This window comes from Neltuma alba, unplaced genomic scaffold (genome assembly GCF_004799145.2).
Source record: "Neltuma alba isolate B1F8T4 unplaced genomic scaffold, ASM479914v2 tig00010931_pilon, whole genome shotgun sequence".
Classification (NCBI taxonomy): Eukaryota; Viridiplantae; Streptophyta; class Magnoliopsida; order Fabales; family Fabaceae; genus Neltuma; species Neltuma alba.
The window spans coordinates 1-22,881 of NW_021635706.1; the positions used below are offsets into that span (position 1 = coordinate 1).

The 22,881-nt window shown below is 35.1% G+C and overlaps 3 protein-coding genes across 3 annotated transcripts; all 3 read left to right on the forward strand.

Moving 5' to 3' along the window:
• Window positions 1–2,386: 2,386 nt before the first annotated feature.
• LOC114760111 (protein RADIALIS-like 3) lies at window positions 2,387–3,015 on the forward strand. The gene is made up of 2 exons (XM_028949368.1): window positions 2,387–2,622; window positions 2,883–3,015. Exons 1-2 carry the CDS (start codon window positions 2,387–2,389, stop codon window positions 3,013–3,015), a joined length of 369 nt encoding a protein of 122 aa, XP_028805201.1.
• A 5,667-nt stretch (window positions 3,016–8,682) lies between these two features.
• LOC114760097 (transcription factor DIVARICATA-like) lies at window positions 8,683–9,552 on the forward strand. Its single transcript, XM_028949350.1, has 2 exons — window positions 8,683–8,963; window positions 9,096–9,552. The coding sequence occupies exons 1-2, from the start codon at window positions 8,683–8,685 to the stop codon at window positions 9,550–9,552; spliced, it is 738 nt and encodes a 245-aa protein (XP_028805183.1).
• A 12,456-nt stretch (window positions 9,553–22,008) lies between these two features.
• On the forward strand, window positions 22,009–22,881 carry LOC114760098 (transcription factor DIVARICATA-like). Its single transcript, XM_028949351.1, has 2 exons — window positions 22,009–22,289; window positions 22,425–22,881. The coding sequence occupies exons 1-2, from the start codon at window positions 22,009–22,011 to the stop codon at window positions 22,879–22,881; spliced, it is 738 nt and encodes a 245-aa protein (XP_028805184.1).

A 22,881-nucleotide genomic window follows, 5' to 3' on the forward strand; every position in this document is an offset into this window, starting at 1 on the left:
TTAGGCTTTTGATTGACCAAATCCAAACTATACATTTCCAATTACATAGTCTGTAAAGTAACGTGTATGTTTTGTATATAGACGACTTGATTCATTTTGCTTGTAAGTCTCTTAGGGAGGAGAGATTTGCCACTAGTTTAGCTCTTTTTTGTGTTCTGTTCAGATTATTTTGTGGATTCCTAGGCGACTGTTAGTAGTTGTGACAAAGAGTTTAGGGTTGAATTAAGACGGTAATTTTATGTTATTGGTCGGCGGAGAATTTGGAAAGTAGAAATAATAATTGAAATTCTTTGTCACAGTGATTTCCCATGGTGATCCACATTGTTGACTGTTGTCTGAGTGCTTAATAATGAGGTGGCCATTGGATCTTATCCAAAACCAAAAGACGGCTGCACGACGAAAAGATATCAAATGTCAAGAAACGCGGAGAAAAGCACGCGATGCCACGTTGGCCTGGACCGAAAATTAGATTTAGGGAGTACTGAGCAGGGGCAAGTTCTCAACGTCATCAAATTTCATATGCTAATTGACCTTCGTTTGCTTGAATTAAATTTAAATGCGCTATATCCTAATCAAGTGTAAATTTCAATTCAGCGAGCGTCTTTTCTGGGTCCTGTACAGTAAGATGCACTTATTTACAAATCCATGATTGTTATAAGTGACAACAGTCATTGGAGGGGGCGGATCAAAGATGGCAATGCCTATGTTGGCCCAGAAAGCCACCTTGGGTCCTGTACTTTAATTTTCTTCCCGTTTTCGTTTTTGAGTTTTTTTTGGGCCATCGTTTCACAATCTTTTACAATGCCAACTAATAATTTCCTGTACTAACAGAGTTGAATTTAGCGGAAGGCATTAATCTTTCGTAAAATAACAAACTAAAATTCAAATTTTACTGTGAAAAGTGTTCATATTCAGTGCCAAGCAATATTTTGAATAAAATTGCCTCAAACAGGAGGAGGATCCCTATGCATAGCGGAAAACAAAACTAATAATATCTTGTATAAAAAAAAAGTTAAGGTACATTTTGCACCTTGAAATATTTTCTTGAATGCATCCAGTACCGTAAAATATTTTGTGGTCGTCCAGTACTCTGAAATATTTTTTAGGTGATTCCAGTATCTTGAAGTATTTTTTATATGCTTTAGTGATGGATGCACAGAAAAAATATTTTATGATGCTAGATATATCTAAAAAAATACTTTAGAGTACTGGATGTACAAAAAAATACTTCAAAATGTTAGATACATTTGAAAAAGTTATTTTATCATGTTGAATGCATCTAAAAAATACTTTGGGATGGTAGATGCATTTTAACACTAAAAAAACAAGGAAATAATATCATAGATGATAAGGGCGAAATTCATGAATTTTCATTCTGTAATTAAAAGTAAAAGGCAAATAAACAAATTGTATACTTCTATTACTTATTTTTTTTGACTAAAATATGAAAATATATAATTCTTAATAATAATAATAACAATTCAAATTTTATATTGTCGTTTTTAAAGCATCATTGATGTTACAATTACAGAATTCAATTAAAAAAAAAAATAACTGACCTTGTACACTTTGCTCGCCGCCCCCACCCCCCCCCCCAAAAAAAATAAAAAATCTTGTGAACGTGATTTGGGTTGGCGTTAGCAAATAAGTTCAGGAATTTTTCAATGACAACTTAAAAGCATTTGAAATTTAGGGTCCATTGAGAGTGGCCAACAATGAGAAGGACACAGGTTATAGTACAAAACTTAGAAGATTAGATTAACATTAAAATTTCTTTCTTGCAAAAATTATGGTGTCAAAAAATATTGAAGACTTGATTTTATTTAATTACCTTCAGATGTACAATCCACTTAAAAAATCAACTGCAAAATTTCAATGAAAGGATGTGAATCATTAAAAAAACTCACAAAAAATAAGCAGTATGGAGTGTGAATCTTTTATTATTTATTGCAGCAAACTTATTATTACTACATATTGCTCCCTTGTTAAGAGACCATTTTAGTAATTATATTAATTTTTTTCTACTCCTTGCAATGATTTTCCAAAAATTTTTCAAGTGAGCACATTTCACTAAATTTCCCAACTTCTTATTGCTCCAAGCCACCCATGCGTGTGTGTATATATTCATGAATCGCGAATGGTAAAGTTTTAAATTTTCTCACCGTTGGCCGAAAGAAAAATTTCCCACCAAAATTCTCCTCGATCTTTCCGCGGTATGCCTTCATTCCTTGGTGTTTTCCTCTTTCTTTCTCCGTAACCGGATGTCTCAGTAAGATTCTTGATCCGTAATCGGATGTCTCACTAAATTCTTGTTGGCCGTTGCAGCTGCGGTGGCAAGGACAACCACCGACCGGCCGGCAGGATTCCGAAGGTCCATTGAAAAGCGATGGAGCAGTGGAATCGCGAGACGCACAAGCTTTTTGAGAACGCTCTCTTGAAGTATCCAGAGGAGCGTCCCGATCGTTGGGAGAGGATCGCCGATGAAATCCCTGGCGCCACCAAGGAAATGGTTCTGCAACGATATCAAGAGCTATTAGACGACCTGGCGGCGATCGAAGAAGACCGGGTGCCGATTCCGTCGGACGCAGACGATCCTGATGACTGGAAAATGAACGAATACAGGTACGTACGAAATTTCTCAATTCACTTCAATTGCATTTCGTTCCTTTTCCCCCCTGTTTTTCTTCTTTTCAGTTTTCTTGATTTTGTGGATTTTCCTTATGAATTGTCAAGAAATTATCAATGACTGATTTCGATTTGTCTTTGTCATACTGACTGATCTTGGTGTGTTGCTTCTCTCGACGATAGTACATTTTTTTAGATTGTTGATTCAAAAAAGCATATGATCGGTGTGATAAAAAATGAAAAAATCTGAATTGCAGAGGTGAACAAGGAACGAACGAAGAAGAAAGAAGCAACAGTGCAGAAAGGGAAGAATGGATGGAGAAAAACAAGTTTGATTCAGAAGAAGATGAGGAAGAAAAGTGCAGAGGCAAGGATAAAGAAGATAACTGAAAGGACGACGCCCACGAAACTTTACTTGTTCTGAATTGTTCTTTTTTCTTTTTCAATTGTCAATTTTCAGTTTTTGCTACGAGCCTTGGATGGCAAATATGATGTTAATTCGGGGGCCAAAAGAGTAAATAATTCAGTTGACCTTCCCTGGCAAAGTTGATTTTAATAAATCTCTATAAAATGCCTTCCTTCACCACAAGACATTTATCTTTTTACGGTATTAAATATAGATGTAAATATATATAATTTTTATGCAAAAAAATTATCAAACATTTGTATCCCTACAAATAGTAATAAGAGAAATTAAATTAACTGGCCCTTTATTCCGTATTACTACAATTAGGATAGCTAATATAGTTGAGTTTAGCCAATAAGTTGATTAAGGATATTTTGAAAAGACAAATCTATTTAGTATAAATAACTAACTTAACTTCTTCCTTAATCTTTCAAATTAGTCAATTGAGTCTTATAATTAGGACCGGAGGTAATAATTTAGTGTATACTATAATTTTTTAAAAAAAATATATCAGTGTGTATATTATAAAATCAGAGCCCATCTTTACGTTAACTTTTTTTTTAAACTTCTGTACATTTTTATTAAAAAAAATTCAAAGACCCCAAACTTTAGGGCCGTTATTTTAGTTGCTAAGCACCGTTTTGTTTGTTGTTTTTTTAATCAACCCATTTCCAGGGGCCTAATGTAAAGTAGACACACATTTAAATAATTTTACTCAAAATTATATATACATATATTAAATATTGAAAATCAAATCCATATACATAATAAAAATTTTAGGATTGATGAACTTTTGTTTTCTCAAATTTGCTCTCATTAATTTTGGTTCTTAAATTTTTTTTCATTTAAAATATTGATTCTTATAATTTAATAAAAACCTAGATTATTTTGCCCTTTGAATAATCAAAATTATAGTTTGAAATCAAAATGAAGGAAAACTTAAAAAAAACTAAGAATTATATTAGTCCAAAATTTTAATATATTATACGTTTTCTTTGCTGTGAGTTTTCAATGGCAAATACGATATTAGGAGGAAAAATTAAATAATTCCGGTTGACTTTCCTTCAACACAATGCATTCATCTTTTTACGTTATTAAATATAAATGTAAATATAATATAATTTTATAAAAACATTTGTATCCTACAAATAGTCAGAGAAATTAATTATCAAACATTTACTAACTCTTATTATGTAGGGGGGAAAAACTAACAATCTGTATTATATATAATTTAGGTATGCTACAATTTTTTTTAAAAAAAATATATCAATATATAAAATAAAAGGAAAAAAAACTTAACTGTAGCCTGCAGGTATCACTGAATTATACCATTTTTTAAGTTATGTTAATTTTTCATAAGGAAAAAAAAATTCAAATTCCCCTAAAAAATTAGGGCCGATATTTTGGCAAATAAACACCTCGATCCCCAACATTCTTCAAGCACCACTGGCTTAATCTAAATTTTCAAAATTATATAATATACATATATATATAAATATTGAAATTTTTCAGGCAAAAAAAAATTGAAAATGAAATCTATATGCGTAATATAGAAGCTTTAATATATCATACGGTTTCTAGATTCTGTTAGATTTGGAACGCGGGCAATTTAAAAAAATTGAAAATAAGTTATCGTTATTCTCTCTCCTATTTGGCTTCATATACACATATCCAGTCATTCCCAAGAATCACGAAGAACAAATTGAAGAGTTTCGCGCCAAAATTTTGGTACCAAATCACCGGTGACACTGTCGAAACTCCACATCCTTAACCCCGCTTCTTCTTGCCCCTGCCGCGTTGGAACTCCGACCACCGATCTCCACCGCAACTTGCTGTGTACGGAGACGACTTAATCGGTTCTTGTACTCTCTCTCTATATATAAAAATAAAATATATATATCTTTCATATCCATCGCTAACATTATCTCTCTTTCTCCGCAGTCCGCGATGTCTCTGTATCCTCATCAACTGCTGCCTCCGCACGATGTCGCCGATATTGAATCGGGTCGGGTTCCGGCAACGTATTATCCGGACTCTTGGCCCTCCTCCTCCGCCAATCAGCCGCCCAGGCCTAGCGGTCGTACGAAAAAGAAGAGCACGTCTTGGACTTTGAATGAACACATGTACGTACACTTTATTACATTATTCATTTATTCGTGAGAGCATTAAATGATCAGGAAGTCGGATGAAGTTACAAAGAGGATTCAAGCCGCAACTTACCACCTGGTTTTCAATGTTGCTAGGTCATAAGAACATTAGTTTTATTGTACTCCCTCCGTTTTTTATTATAAGAGACATTTGATGCTTGTGGCATGTTTTTATATATAAAAGACACTTAAAAATTGTCTCTACTTTTTTGTGTTGATTTTCTATTTACCTATATTTATTGTCTCCAACTCACACACTCTCTCCTTCCCATTTCTCTTTCTTTTAATAATTTACTATTGTTCTCTCTCATGTTCTCCCTCCCTCATGTTCTCTCTTCTTATTAATGAGGATATTTTTGAAAAAAAATTATACTTTTTACATATTGATTGTTCTTAACTAATTTTAACTGTTTTTTTATCAACGTAATTCGGTTATTTGTCTCTTATAATAAGGAACGGATGGAGTATTATTTTATCCTGTTTTTACCTTAAGTGGTCAGTATCTGCACTTTTAAATTAAAAAAAAGGTTTAACCGGTGGTATTACTTCCGATTCTTAATATAAAATCTTTTTTTTTATTTTAATCCTTAATATAAGAATTCAATTTATTTTGTCTCCTATATTTATTCATTTGTTTTCAAAATAGTCTTTTTAATAATGATAATTCTAACCAATAAATTGATTAGCAATGATATTTTAGAAAAGATAACACCTATTTATTACAAATAACTAACTTAACTTGTTTTCTTAATTTACTCAAATTGGTCAATTAGTTCTTATATTTAGGAACGATGGTAATATTTTGATTTGTCTGTCTTATGAACTGATATGATTTATTTTGATGTTGATTTGAACAGGTTATTCTTGGTGGGAGTGGAGATATATGGGAAGGGAAGATGGAAGAAGATATCTGAGAATGTAGTGATGACAAAAAATGCAAATCAAGTGGCAAGCCATGCTCAAAAGTTTTATATTCGCCAAAGTGAAAGAGAGACACAAGTGAAGAGAAGAGGAAGTATCCATGATTTCACTTTAGCAGACATCAAACCTAAAGATCTCAAAGGGATTATTACTTCAATAACCTCATCATTGGATCATCATCAATATAACCCACAAATTCCTTCAAATCCTAATTTGATGCATCAATCTAATAACTCAACAGTTCATCATTATCATCTTCCACTGAATCATCAATCTCATGATCAACCTACCTCACCACTTCATAATGTTCTTCAGCTGAACCAATCATTAGGAACTCAAATTCCACTGAACCAAACTCAAATACGTTATGATCTTCCATTGAATCATCAATTAGGAACTGAAATTCTTTCCAGTCTTCAATCTCATGATCTAGATATCTCACCGATTCATCATTTTCCTCCGCTAAATCAGTTAGGAACTCATCAAAGTCCACTGAATCAGACTCAACTTCATTATGATCTTCCATTGAATCATCACTTGCTGCCGATGAATCAACTAGGAAGTCAAATTCCTTTGACTCTTCAACCGCATGATCAAGCTACCTCAATGGTTCATAACATTCATCCGCTGAATCAATTAGGAACTCAAATGCCATTGGATCATACTTATGATATTTCATTGCAGCTGAATCAATTAGGAACTCAAATGCCACTGGATCAGACTCAAAATCATTATGATCTTCCACTGCCGATGAATCAATCAGGAACGCAAATTCCTTTGAGTTCTCAATCTCATCAAGATACCTTACCGATTGATTATGTTCTTTCCCATGATGAATCCCTCATTAGCATTAGCTAGCTAGGAGTTTTGCCAATTGTAATTTGTTTCTTTTTTGTTACTGGTTTTGTGAGCTGCACTTGTCAATGATTGGTTTTCTTTACTTGTGTTCTTAGCGAGGCGATGCAATTTTTTGTGTGTGGAACATTGTACTTGATTGCTTCATCAGGAATCATTACCAAGTCATAAAAATCTTTATCTCCTTAATAACCAAAATCTATAAATATAATTGTGCACTAAATTTGATTCGGACAATGAAAATGGAAATGAAAAAAAAAAGTAGAGAGAACAAGGTATAACCAATGAAACTTAATAGATGAGCTTTATCAATAGTGATTATAAAGCATATACAAAAAGCTAAGTCTTAATTATATCGCACATGAAGTTGGCTATATGGTCGGCTATCTAAGGATTGATTTCTAATGTTTGACGAAGCTTTTGTCTCATACTAAAAACAAGAAGGACAAGATTATATGCGGTTACTACTTTTTATTCCTTAATAAATAGTGGCAACAAACGTTTTCTAACCTTGGAGCCAACTATAATCTTGAATCGAGCTGCTGGGGACTCAAATCGAATGTGTATAATTAATAAAATCATTAGCACAAAAGGTCCTTTTTCCCACGGTTGAAAAAAGGATTTTTACACCGTTTTTGTAATTGGAGTATGGAAGACTTCTATATTAATACATTAATTACTAACTTCTGTAAAATTTTGTGAGTTAATATGTTTTCATTTTGCCTTTATTAAAGAAAGCTCTTTTTCTGCTTTGGTTGTAATTAACCACTGAACAGAATGCTAAGTAAAACAAGAAAAACTTCATCACTTTTCTAATAGTAATAAAATGGGCATGAAGCGTGCTCCCATAATAAGATAATACTTTTCACCATAAGAGATTTTCAGTTGAGGTATACAAACAAAATGAAATCAAACTTAGGGATAAAAAATTATATTAATATTATGATATAAAAACTTTAATATACTACGCATTATATAAAAATTGTGAAAGACGTTTGTTTTGCACATTGGGTTAAAGATGGAAAACCCGCTGGCAGATGGACAGATTATTATTGAGTTGGTCCCACCAGGATTCTAAAATTCTAGTCGTGCAAAACAAGAGCATATTCAAGAACTCAGTTTTTTTTTCCCCCCCAAATAAAAAATTGAAGTTAGGTGATCATTCCTCTTGCTCTATCTCTGCGTATATACACGAGTCAACATAAAGTCTCGTACCAAAATACAAGTGAGACTGTTAGTGGAAATCTTTGACCCTAAGCTTCACTGCCTCTTGCCTCCGCCGCGTCGGAACGACGACTCTCCGCGGCAGCTTGTTACGTACGGAGACGACTTAACTGATTCTCGTTCGTCCTCAGTCTTTCATCTTCGCTATACGTTTCGTTTCGGTATCTCTCTCTTTCTCGCTACGTAATCGGATATTTTTCCGTCGGATTCTTGATGACCCATTACTTAATTCTTGCTGTCATTTCATGTTTATAGAATCATCTGTGTCAAATCGCTATACTCAAATATATATATATTGGATTTGGGTCTCCAAGATTGATTCTTGCAGACCGTAATCAACAGGTTCTTTGTCGAACTTGTCTATACATCGATGAAGTATACGATTGTCGGATACAGTATGCTGATATATATGTGTGTATGTGTATAAGCGGGTGTTGCGTATATATGATGAAGATGACTGATTCATAATTATGAAGATTGGTGAAGGGAAGAGGCAAGAAGGCAATGGGGTCCCGGAGTAAGGAGGCGGACAAGCTGTTTGAGAGTGCTCCGGTGTGTTTTCCGGAGGGCCGCCCCATCCAGTGGGAGAGGACCACGGAGGTGGCCCCCGGCACCACAAAGGAAATGGTTTACCAACGGCATGACGACGTCGAGCAGATTGATTTGGGTCGGGTTCCGCCACCAGATTACCCGGACTACTCTTGGCCTTCCTCCGCCAAACAGCAACCCAAGTATAGCGGTCCCATAAGAAAGAAGCGCAGCTCTTGGTCTTTGGACGAACACATGTACGTACCTACATTGTTGCATTCATTTTTACCTATATATGCAAGATCAATTGCCACACACACACACACAGAGATATAAAGGTATGATCATGAAATGATGAGGTGATATAATATTTGATTTGATCTGAACAGATTGTTCCTGGTGGGAGTGGAGATACATGGGAAGGGAAAATGGAAGAAGATATCTGAAAACGTAGTGAGGACAAGAAGTGTAATGCAGGTGGCAAGCCATGCCCAAAAGTTTTATCTTCTCCAAAGTAAGAGAGACGCAAGAGTTAAGAGAAGAAAAGGAGGAATCAATGCTCTCACTTTAGAAAACATCTGCCCTCATTGTTTGAACCACATTCTTTCTTCAATTCCCTCACTGCATCATCATCATCATCACGTTCATTATGATGTTCCAGTGAGTAATCAGTCATCTTCTTCAGGTCTTCAGCAATTGCAAGAGCCATATCATTGTGAACCTAACTCACAAGTTCATGGAGATGATCTTCCCATGCAGCATCAATCACTGGGAATGAATCAAAGCTATCAATCTGAGCAACATCAGTCCAAGCCACCACAAAGACCGGAGCTGATCAATCCTTAATTAATTATTACCTAATATATTTGTAAACTTCTCTCATCTCCTTTCCTTTTCCAAGTTGCCTCTTGATGTGGTTCAATTTCAGATGTTTGGGAGTGTTGGAATTTCCTTAGTATTAGCTACGAGTTTTACCAGTTGTTACTGATGTTTTTCCCTTTTTTGTTACTAATCTTGTGGATGTTGTATATCAATATGGTTTCTTTTACTTGTTGTGTTACACTGTACGCACTAGCTAAACTGTTTCATTTACGAATAGTTGATAAGTCATAAAAGCTTCATTTGCAAAATAGATAGGTTTAACCTACCAAAAATGACAAGTTAGGGTTGGATTTTTAGCCAACCCACCAACAATTAAAGCCTTCTAACTCGCACCGCTTTAATTTGAACCTTTGTCAACATGCATATTGTTTTCCTTTTCTTTCAATTTTTTGTGTTTATTTAATAATATATATTATAAAAAAAAATGTTTTGACCTTTCCATGTTTTCTCATGTTTGACCTTTTGTTGTTTGAAAAATCATGACTTTGGTTGTGTTAATGGTTTGTACTTTTGCTCGAATATTTGTATTATTTTAGATAATTTGCTAGTCTTTTAATTGATTATTTATAATGTAGTATTTATAATTTTTCGATGGCAAATATGATATTCTTGGGGGGGGGGAGTTAAATAATTCTGGTGAACTTTCCCTGAACACAATACGTTCATCTTTTTACGTTATTAAATATAAATGTAAATATAATATTCCTCCAGTTTCAAATATAAGACTTATTTTGTAGTATAATTTATACTATAAAATAGGTTTTATATTTAGGACTGGAGGAGTATAATTTTATAAAAACATTTGTATCCTGCAAATAGTAAGAGAAATTAATTATCAAACATTTACTAACTCTTACTATGTTGGGAAAAAAAACTAACAATCTGTATTATATATAATTTAGGTATGCTCTAATTTTTTTAAAAATATATCAATATATATAATATAACGAAAAAAACTTAACTACAGGTATCACTGAATTAAACAATTTTTTTAAAGTTCTGTTAATTTTTCATAAGAAAAAAAAAATCAAATTCCCTCGAAAGCCGATATTTTATTAAATAAATAACAACTTGATCCACTATATTCTTCAGACCATGCACTAGTGGCTTAATCGAAATCCTCAAAATGATATAGGGTAAAGGTACAACCAACACTTCAATCTATTTTTTTAGGTGCATCGAGCACCCTAAATTTATTTATGATGCAATTTTACCCTTAAACTTTTTAATATGGTGCAGTTTTATCTAAAGTTAACTGATTGCATACATGTGTCACAGAAATTGACAGATAGGTTTGGTGATTTGTTGACTTTTGCCACGTGATAAACCAGATGTCTTCCCTCGTTAAAAAAGCTGAACAACCCACACCATCCCCCCTTTGGTTTATTACGGAGCTGCTTAGCAACTTTCAAACCATGGTTTCAAAAGCACGTTTTTGTAAAATAAGGTAAATTCCTCCACATATTTACTTCGTAAACTGTAAAAGCATTTCTGAAACCATGGTTTGATATCTATCCAAAAACGTGACAGAAACCAACAAATCACTTGGCCTATCTGTCAATTTCATTAATGGATAAAATTACACCATTTTAAAAAGTTTAAGAGTAAAATTGCATCACAAATAAGTTGAGGATGCTGAATGCATCTAAAAAAATAAATAAGGATGTTGGTTGTACCTTTACCTAATGATATATATATTAAATATTGAAAATGAAATATAAATAGAAACTTTAATTTATCATACGGTTTCTTGATTCTGTTAGATTTGGAGCCCTTGGCAATAAAAAAAAAAAACAAGAAGAAAATAAGTCATCATTAGTCTCTCTCCTATGTGGCTTTATATAAAAACTTAAATATATCACACGGTTTCTTGATTCTGTTAGATTTGGAGCCCGTAGCAATTAAAAAAAAAATGAAAATAAGTTATCATTATTCTCTCTCCTATCTGGCTTTATTTACATACATCCACTTATTCCAGAGAATCACCAAGAAAGAATTGAAGAGTTTCGCGCCAAAATTTTGGTACCAAATCACCAGTGACGCTGTCGAAACTCCACCTCCATAAACCCCGCTTCTTCTTGCTTCCGTCGCGTTGAAATTCCGACCGCTGATCTCCGCCGCAACTTGCTGGGTAAGGAGACGACTTCATCGGTTCTTGTACTCTATATCTTATATACTGCGTATATATGTCTTTCATATCCATCGTTATCATTATCTCTCTTTCTCCGCAGTCCGCGATGTCTCTGTGTCCTCATCAACTGCTGCCTTTACATGACGTCGCCGATATTGAGTCGGGTCGGGTTCCGGCACCGTATTACCCGGACTCTTGGCCTTCCTCCTCCACCTATCAGCCACCCAAGCCCAGCGGTCGCACAACAAAGAACGGCACATCTTGGACTTTGGATGAACACATGTACGTACACTTTTATTACATTATTCATTTATTTATAAGAGCATTTAACCCGCAACTTACCACCTACTACTTTTCACTGTTGCTAGGTCATAAGAACATCAGTTTTATTATATTATTTATCCTGTTTGTACCTCAAGTGTATAAAACCCTTTTTTGTAGTGTAAATTACATTACAAAAAAGGTCATATATTTAGGATCAGATGAGTATTTTTTCTTTCAAATTGTTTAAAAAAGAAAGTTTAATTGGTACGTGATGTTTTGATTTGTCTAACTTATGGGATGATATGATTTGTTTTAACTTTGATTTGAACAGATTATTCTTGGTGGGAGTGGAAATACATGGGAAGGGAAAATGGAAGAAGATATCTGAGAACGTAGTGACGACAAAAAGTGCAAATCAAGTGGCAAGCCATGCTCAAAAGTTTTATATTCGCCAAAGTGAAAGAGCCACACAAGTCAAGAAAAGAAGAGCAAGTATCCATGATTTCACTTTAGCAGACATCAGCCCTAACCATCTGGAAAGGATTATTTCTTCAATAACCTCATCACCAGATCATCATCATCATCATCAATATGACCCACAAATTCCTTCAAATCCTAACTTGATGCATCAATCTAATAACTCACCAGTTCATTATCATCTTCCACTGAATCATCAACCTCATGATCAACCTAACTCACTGCTTCATAATGTTCTTCCGCTAAACCAGTCATTAGGAAATCAAATTCCACTGAACCAAACTCAAATACATTATGATCCTCCATTGAATCATCAATTAGGAGCTCAAATTCCTTCTAGTCTTCAATCTCATGATCCAGCTATCTCACCGATTCATCATTTTCCTCCGTTGGATCACTTAGGAACTCATCAAAGTCCACTGAATCAGACTCAACTTCATTATGATCTTCCATTGAATCATCACTTACTGCCCATGATGAATGAATCAGGAAGTCAAAGTCCACCGAATCAAACTCGAATTCATTATGATCTTCCATTGAATCATCACTTGCTCCCGATGAATCAACTAGGAAGTCAAATTCCTTTGACTCTTCAACCTCATGATCAAGCCACCTCAATGGTTCATGATGTTCATCCGATGAATCAATTAGGGACTCAAATGCCACTGGATCAAACTCAAAGTCATTATGATATTTCATTGCCGCTGAATCAATTAGGAACTCAAATGCCACTGGATCAGACTCAAAATCATTATGATCTTCCACTGCCGATGCATCAATTAGGAATGCAAATTCCTTTGAGTTCTCAATCTCATCAAGATACCTTACCGATTGATTATGTTTTTCCCATGATGAATCCCTCATTAGTATTAGCTAGCTAGGAGTTTTGCCAATTGTAGTTATTAATTTGTTTCTTTTTTGTTACTAATTTTGTGAACTGCACTTGTCAATTATTGGTTTTCGTTACTAGTGTTCTTGGGGAGGCGATCCATTTTCTTTTTTGGTGAAATATTGTACTAGATGGCTTTACAGGAATCATTACTAAGTCATAAAAATATTTATGTCCTTAATAACCAAAATCTATAAATATAATTGTGAACTAAATTTATTTGGACAATGAAAATGGAAATTGAAAAAGGAAAAAAAAAAGAATAGTAGAGAGAACAAGGTATAAGCAATGAAACTTAATAGATGAGCTCTGCCAATAGTGATTATAAAGCATATACAAAAAGCTAAGTCTTGATTATATCGTATATGAAGTTGGCTATATAGTCGGCTATCTACGGATTGATTTCTAATGTTTGAAGAAGCTTTTGTCCCATACTAAGAACAAGAAGGACAAGATTGTATGCGGTTAACTTTTTTTTATTTAAATATTTTGTTCCTTAATAAATAGCGGCAACAAACGTTTTCTAACCTTGGAGCCAACTATGACCTTGAATCGAGCTGCTGGGGACTCAAATCGAATGTGTATAACTAATAAAATCATTAGTACAAAAGGTCCTTTTTACCAAGATTGAAAAAAGGATTTTTACACCGTTTTTGTAATTGGAGTATGGAAGACTTCTATATTGATACATTATGTGTTGTTAATTACTAACTTCTGTAAAATTTTATGAGTTAATATGTTTTCATTTCGCCCTTTTTTAAGAAAGGTCTTTTTCTGCTTTGGTTGTAATTAACCACTGAACAGAATGCGTAAGTAAAACAAGAAAAACTTCACCACTTTCTAATAGTAATAAAATGGGCATGAAATGTGCTCCCATAATAAGATAATACTTTTCACCGTAAGAGATTTTCAGTTGAGCTATAAAAACAAAATGAAATCAAAACTTGGGGATCAAAAAATTATATTAATATTATGATATAAAAACTTTAATATACTATGCGTTATATAAAAATTGTGAAAGACGTTTGTTTTGCACTTTAATTTGGGTTAAAGATAGCAAGCCCGCTGGCGGATGGACAGATTATTATTGAGTTGGTGCCACCAGGATTCTAAAATTCTAGTCGTGCAAAACAAGAGTATATTCAAGAACTCAGTTTTTTTTAATAAAAAAAAAATTGTAATTAAGTGATCATTCGTCTCGCTGTATCTCTCCGTATATGCACGAGTCAACTTAAAGTCTCGTACCAGAATACAAGTGAGACTGCGAGTGGAGATCTTTGAACCTAAGCTTCACTGCCTCTTGCCTCCGCCGCGTCGGAACGACGACTCTCCGCCGCAGCTTGCTACGTACGGAGACGACTTAATCGATTCTTGTTCGTCCTCAGTCTTTCATCTTTGCCATACCTTTCGTTTCGTCATCTCTCTCTTTCTCGGTACGTAATCGGATATATCTCCGTTGGATTCTTGATGACCCATTCCTTAATTCTTGCTGTAATTTCATGTTTATAGAATCATCTGTTTCAAATCCCTATACTCAAATATATATATATATTGGATTTGGTTCTCCAAGATTGATTCTTGCAGACCGTAATCAACAGGTTCTTTGTCGAACTTGTCTATACATCGATGAAGTGTACGATTGTCGGATACAGTGTACTGATATATATATGTATATATGTGTATAAGCGGGTGTTGCGTATATATGTGTATAAGAAGGCAATGGAGTCCCGGAGTATGGAGGCGGACAAGCTGTTTGAGAGTGCTCCGGTGTGTTTTCCGGAGGGCTGCCCCATCCAGTGGGAGAGGACCACGGAGGTGGCCCCCGGCGCCACAAAGGAAATGGTTTACCAACGGCATGACGACGTCGAGCCGCCACCAGATTACCCGGACTGCTCTTGGCCCTCCTCCGCCAAACAGCCACCCAAGTATAGCGGTCCCATAAGAAAGAAGCGCAGCTCTTGGTCTATGGACGAACACATGTACGTACCAATATTGTTGCATTCATTTTTACCTATATATGCAAGATCAATTGCCACACACACACACACACACACACACACACAGAGAAAGGTATGATCATGAAATGATGAGGTTATATAATATTTGATTTTGATCTGAACAGATTGTTCCTGGTGGGAGTGGAGATACATGGGAAGGGAAAATGGAAGAAGATATCTGAAAACGTAGTGAGGACAAGAAGTGTAATGCAGGTGGCAAGCCATGCCCAAAAGTTTTATCTTCTCCAAAGGAAGAGAGACGCAAGAGTTAGAGAAGAAAAGGAGGAATCAATGCTCTCACTTTAGAAAACATCTGCCCTCATTGTTTGAACCACATTCTTTCTTCAATTCCCTCACTGCATCATCATCATCATCACGTTCATTATGATGTTCCAGTGAGTAATCAGTCATCTTCTTCAGGTCTTCAGCAATTGCAAGAGCCATATCATTGTGAACCTAACTCACAAGTTCATGGAGATGATCTTCCCATGCAGCATCAATCACTGGGAATGAATCAAAGCTATCAATCTGAGCAACATCGGTCCAAGCCACCACAAAGACCGGAGCTGATCAATCCTTAATTAATTATTACCTAATATATTTGTAACTTCTCTCATCTCCTTTCCTTTTCCAAGTTGCCTCTTGATGTGGTTCAATTTCAGATGTTTGGGAGTGTTGGAATTTCCTTAGTATTAGCTACGAGTTTTACCAGTTGTTACTGATGTTTTTCCCTTTTTTGTTACTAATCTTGTGGATGTTGTATATCAATATGGTTTCTTTTACTTGTTGTGTTACACTGTACGTACTAGCTAAACTGTTTCATTTACGAATAATTGATAAGTCACAAAAGCTTCATTTGCAAAATAGATAGGTTTAACCTACCAAAAATGACAAGTTAGGGTTGGATTTTTAGCCAACCCACCAACAATTAAAGCCTTCTAACTTGCACTGCTTTAATTTGAACCTCTGTCAACATGCATATTGTTTTCCTTTTCTTTCAATTTTTTTGTTTATTTAATAATGTATATTATAAAAAAAAAAAGATGTTTTGACCTTTCCATGTTTTCTCATGTTTGACCTTTTGTTGTTTGAAAAATCATAACTTTGGTTGTATTAATGGTTTTCACTTTTGCTTGAATATTTGTAATATTTTAGATAATTTGCTAGTCTTTTAATTGATTACTTATAATTTAGTATTTATAATTTTGCAATGGCAAATATGATATTTGGGGAGGGAGGAGTTAAATAATTCTAGTGAACTTTCCCTCAACACAATACATTCATCTTTTTACGTTATTAAATATAAACGTGAATATAATAGTCCTTCAGTTCTAAATATAAGACTCATTTTGTAGTGTAATTTATATTGTAAAATGAGTCTTATATTTAGGATCGGAGGAATATAATTTATAAAGACATTTGTATCCTACAAATAGTAAGAGAAATTAATTATCAAACATTTGCTAACTCTTACTATGTTGGGAAAAAAAACTAACAATCTGTATTATATATAATTTAGGTATGCTATAATTTTTTTTAAAAATATAACAATATATATAATATAAGGAAAAAAAACTTAACTGCAGGTATCACTGAATTAAACAATTTTTTTAAGCTCTGTTAATTTTTCATAAGGAAAAAAATTCACATTCCCCCAAAACTTTAGGGCTGATATTTTATTAAATAAATAAACAACTCAATCCACTACATTCTTCAGAGCGTGCACCAGTGGCTTAATCTAAATCCTTACAATGATATAGGGTAAAGGTGCAATCAACACCTCAGTCTAAAGAATAATCAACCCGTTTGCCAAGCAGAGTCTCGTGAAATCTTCCCTCTTTGCCCTTAATTATATCTGAAAACGACTTGTAAACCTTATTATGACCGTCCTCATTGGTTGTCCGCGGATTTTTTTAGCTTATTTATGGTGCAATTTTATCCTTAAACTTTTTAATATGGTGCAGTTTTATCCAAAGTTAACTGATTGCAAACATCCGTCAAAGAAATTAACAGATAGGTTTGGTGATTTGTTGACTTTTGCCACGTGATAAACCATATGTCTTGCCTCGTTAAAAAAGCTGAACAACCCCCACCGTCCCCCTCTCCTTCTTCTCAGATCTCGTCAATATTATGATTGTTACTTTTTTAAAAAAATTTTGTTAAAGAAAAAGTTCTTAATCTGGGTATCATGGCTAAATGGTCTTTAGCATGGAAAAAACAGAATAGATTGGAGGAGAAAATTAGGTTCTGTTATTCCCAATTTGCGAAGATTGTTGGCTCACCAAATAGACAAAATTTACTGGTGTGGAGGTAGAGTTTGTCCTCATCTATCAGTTTGTGAGGTGAGAATGGATTTGTAATTTATGAGTTTTTGGGCTAAAGAAATCAAAAGCAAATTAATAAATGCGGCAATAATTTGTTCATCATCATTCAATTTCCTTGATATCAGACCGCGAGAAAATTATTGAGTTGCAACTTCACATGAACTTGAAATCAGACTGTGAGAATAACAAGTACAAGCATTTTCATTTTCTTCTTCACACTATTATCTGGAACTTCCATCTTTGCACTGCAAAAACGGGAACGCCTCCGACCGTCGTACTCCGTCTTGACACCGAGTTGTCTCGTTGCAACCACCCTTCTTCTACTTGCGGGCAATCAAAGATGAGTTCGATTCAGCCATTCGAACTTCCACATGCAATAAGGGACGATTTATTTAGCGAGATCTGAGAAGGAGAGGGGGGATGGAGCGGGTGGTTTAGCTTTTCTAATAGGGGAAGACATATGGTTTATTACGTGGCAGAAGTCAACAAATCACCAAGCCTATCTGTCAATTACATTAACGGACGTTTGGAATCAGTTAACTTTGGATAAAATTACACCATTTTAAAAATTCTAAGAATAAAATAAATTGGGGTGTTAGTTGTACCTTTACCCAATGATATATATATATTAAATATTGAAAAGGAAATCTAAATAGAAACTTTAATTTATCATACGGTTTCTTGATTCTGTTAGATTTGGAACCCTTGGGAATTAAAAAAAAAAGAGAAGAAAATAAGTTATCATTATTCTCTCTCCTATGTGGCTTTATATAAAAACTTAAATATATCACACGGTTTCTTGATTCTGTTAGATTTGGAACCCTTCGAAATTAAAAAAAAAAAAATTGAAAAAAAGTTATCATTGTTCTCTCTCCTATGTGGCTTTATATACATATATCCACTTATTCCCGAGAATCACCAAGAAAGAATTGAAGAGTTTCGCGCCAAAATTTTGGTACCAAATCACCAGTGACGCTGTCGAAACTCCACCTCCATAAACCCCGCTTCTTCTTGCTTCCGTCGCGTTGAAATTCCGACCGCTGATCTCCGCCGCAACTTGCTGGGTAAGGAGACGACTTCATCGGTTCTTGTACTCTATATCTTATATACTGCGTATATATGTCTTTCATATCCATCGTTATCATTATCTCTCTTTCTCCGCAGTCCGCGATGTCTCTGTATCCTCATCAACTGCTGCCTTTACATGACGTCCGCGATACTGAATCGGGTGGGGTTCTGGCACCGTATTACCCGGACTCTTGGCCTTCCTCCTCCACCTATCAGCCACCCAAGCCCAGCGGTCGCACAACAAAGAACGGCACATCTTGGACTTTGGATGAACACATGTACGTACACTTTTATTATGTTATTCATTTATTTATGAGAGCATTTAACCCGCAACTTACCACCTAGTTTTCAATGTTGCTAGGTCATAAGAACATCAGTTTTATTATATTATTTATCCTGTTTGTACCTCAAGTGTTTAGTACTCTCTCGGTCCTAAATATAAGATCATTTTTATAGTGTAATCCTAAATAAAAGACCCTTTTTATAGTGTAAATTACATTATAAAAAAGGTCTTATATTTATGACTAGAGGAGTATTTTGTCTTTCAAATTAAACAAAAAGTTTAATCGGTACGTGATATTTTGATTTGTCTGGCTTATGAGTTGATATGATTTATTTTAACTTTGATTTAAACAGATTATTCTTGGTGGGAGTGGAAATATATGGGAAGGGAAAATGGAAGAAGATATCTGAGAATGTAGTGACGACAAAAAGTGCAAATCAAGTGGCAAGCCATGCTCAAAAGTTTTATATTCGCCAAAGTGAAAGAGCCACGCAAGTCAAGAAAAGAAGAGCAAGTATCCATGATTTCACTTTAGCAGATATCAGCCCTAACCATCTGGAAAGGATTATTTCTTCAATAACCTCATCACCAGATCATCATCATCATCAATATAACCCACAAATTCCTTCAAATCCTAACTTGATGTATCAATCTAATAACTCACCAGTTCATTATCATCTTCCACTGAATCATCAACCTCACGATCAACCTAACTCACTCCTTCATAATGTTCTTCCGCTGAACCAGTCATTAGGAAATCAAATTCCATTGAACCAAACTCAAATACATTATGATCCTCCATTGAATCATCAATTAGGAGCTCAAATTCCTTCCAGTCTTCAATCTCATGATCCAGCTATCTCACCAATTCATCATTTTCCTCCGCTGGATCACTTAGGAACTCATCAAAGTCCACTGAATCAGACTCAACTTCATTATGATCTTCCATTGAATCATCACTTCCTGCCCATGATGAATGAATTAGGAACTCAAAGTCCACCGAATCAAACTCGAATTCATTATGATCTTCCATTGAATCATCAATTGCTCCCGATGAATCAACTAGAAAACCAAATTCCTTTGACTCTTCAACCTCATGATCAAGCTACCTCAATGGTTCATGATGTTCATCCGATGAATCAATTAGGAACTCAAATGCCACTGGATCAGACTCAAAGTCATTATGATATTTCATTGCCGCTGAATCAATTAGGAACTCAAATGCCACTGGATCAGATTCAAAATCATTATGATCTTCCACTGCCGATGAATCAATTAGGAACGCAAATTCCTTTGAGTTCTCAATCTCATCAAGATACCTTACCGATTGATTATGTTCTTTCGATGATGAATCCGTCATTAGCATTAGCTAGCTAGGAGTTTTGCCAATTGTAGTTACTAATTTGTTTCTTTTTTGTTGCTAATTTTGTGAGCTGCACTTGCCAATCATTGGTTTGCTTTACTTGTGTTCTTGGCAAGGCAATGGAATTTTTTTTTTGTGGAACATTGTACTTGATTGCTTCATCAGGAATCATTACTAAGTCATAAAAATCTTTATTTCCGTAATAACCAACATCTATAAATATAACTGTGAACTAAATTTGATCTGGACAATGAAAATGGAAGTGAAAAAAAAAAAGAATAGCAGAGAGAACAGGGTATAATCAATGAAACTTAATAGATGAGCTTTATCAATAGTGATTATAAAGCATGTACAAAAAGCTAAGTCTTATTAATTATATCGTATATGAAGTTGGGTATATAGTCGGCTATCTACGGATTGATTTCTAATGTTTGAAGAAGCTTTTTTCTCATACTAAAAACAAGAAGGACAAGCTTATATGCGGTTACTATTTTTTGTTCCTTAATAAATAGTGGCAAAAAACGTTTTCTAACCTTGGAGCCAACTATAATCTTGAATCGTGCTGCTGGGGACTAAAATCGAATGTGTATAATTAATAAAATCATTAGTAAAAAAGGTCCTTTTTACCACGATTGAAAAAAGGATTTTTACACCGTTTTTGTAATTGGAGTATGGAAGACTTCTATATTAATACATTATGTGTTGTTAATTACTAACTTCTGTAAAATTTTATGAGTTAATATGTTTTCATTTTGCCCTTTTTTAAGAAAGGTCTTTTTCTGCTTTGGTTGTAATTAACCACTGAACAAAATGCCAGTAAAACTAAAAAAACTTCATGACTTTCTAATGGTAAGAAGATGGGCATGAAATGCGCTCCCATAATAAGATAATACTCTTCACCATGAGAGATTTTCAGTTGAGGTATAAAAACAAAATGAAGTCAAACTTAGGGATCAAAAATTATAATAAAATTCTAGTCGTGCAAAACAAGAGCATGTTCAAGAACGCAGTTTTTTTTTTTTTCAAATAAAAAATTGAAGTTAAGTGATCATTCCTCTCGCACTATCTCTGCGTATATACACGAGTCAACTTAACGTCTCGTACCAAAATACAAGTGAGACTGTTAGTGGAAATCTTTGACCCTAAGCTTCACTGCCTCTTGCCTCGGCCGCGTCGGAACGACGACTCTCCGCCACAGCTGCTACGTACGGAGACGACTTAACTGATTCTCGTTCGCCCTCAGTCTTTCATCTTCGCTATACCTTTCGTTTCGTTATCTCTCTCTTTCTGGGTACGTAATCGGATATTTTGCCGTCGGATTCTTGATGACCCATTCCTTAATTCTCGCTGCAATTTCATGTTTATAGAATCATCTGTATCAAATCACTATACTCAAATATGTATATATATTGGATTTGGGTCTCCAAGATTGATTCTTGCAGACCGTAATCAACAGGTTCTTTGTCGAACTTGTCTATACCTCGATGAAGTATGCGATTGTCGGATACAGTATACTGATATATATATATATGTATATATGTATATAAGCGGATGTTGCGTATATATGATGAAGATGACTGATTCATAATTATGAAGATTGGTGAAGGGAAGAGGCAAGAAGGCAATGGGGTCCCGGAGTAAGGAGGCGGACAAGCTGTTTGAGAGTGCTCCGGTGTGTTTTCCGGAGGGCCGCCCCATCCAGTGGGAGAGGACCACGGAGGTGGCCCCCGGCACCACAAAGGAAATGGTTTACCAACGGCATGACGACGTCGAGCAGATTGATTTGGGTCGGGTTCCGCCACCAGATTACCCGGACTACTCTTGGCCTTCCTCCGCCAAACAGCCACCCAAGTGTAGCGGTCCCATAAGAAAGAAGCGCAGCTCTTGGTCTTTGGACGAACACATGTACGTACCTATATTGTTGCATTCATTTTTACCTATATATGCAAGATCAATTGCCACACACACACACACACACACAGAGAAAGGTATGATCATGAAATGATGAGGTGATATAATATTTGATTTTGATCTGAACAGATTGTTCCTGGTGGGAGTGGAGATACATGGGAAGGGAAAATGGAAGAAGATATCTGAAAACGTAGTGAGGACAAGAAGTGTAATGCAGGTGGCAAGCCATGCCCAAAAGTTTTATCTTCTCCAAAGGAAGAGAGACGCAAGAGTTAAGAGAAGAAAAGGAGGAATCAATGCTCTCACTTTAGAAAACATCTGCCCTCATTGTTTGAACCACATTCTTTCTTCAATTCCCTCACTGCATCATCATCATCATCAGGTTCATTATGATGTTCCAGTGAGTAATCAGTCATCTTCTTCAGGTCTTCAGCAATTGCAAGAGCCATATCATTGTGAACCTAACTCACACGTTCATGAAGATGATCTTCCCATGCAGCATCAATCACTGGGGATGAATCAAAGCTATCAATCTGAGCAACATCAGTCCAAGCCACCACAAAGACCGGAGCTGATCAATCCTTAA

What these genes read in the sequence shown, in the direction of transcription:
- LOC114760111 (XM_028949368.1), top strand. Translation starts at nt 2,387, where the DNA reads ATGGAGCAGTGGAATCGCGAGACGCACAAGCTTTTTGAGAACGCTCTC. An exon ending in TGGAAAATGAACGAATACAG is followed by an intron (nt 2,623 to 2,882) that starts GTACGTACGAAA and finishes TCTGAATTGCAG; the next exon opens with AGGTGAACAAGGAACGAACG.
- LOC114760097 (XM_028949350.1), top strand. Translation starts at nt 8,683, where the DNA reads ATGGGGTCCCGGAGTAAGGAGGCGGACAAGCTGTTTGAGAGTGCTCCG. An exon ending in TGGTCTTTGGACGAACACAT is followed by an intron (nt 8,964 to 9,095) that starts GTACGTACCTAC and finishes TGATCTGAACAG; the next exon opens with ATTGTTCCTGGTGGGAGTGG.
- LOC114760098 (XM_028949351.1), top strand. Translation starts at nt 22,009, where the DNA reads ATGGGGTCCCGGAGTAAGGAGGCGGACAAGCTGTTTGAGAGTGCTCCG. An exon ending in TGGTCTTTGGACGAACACAT is followed by an intron (nt 22,290 to 22,424) that starts GTACGTACCTAT and finishes TGATCTGAACAG; the next exon opens with ATTGTTCCTGGTGGGAGTGG.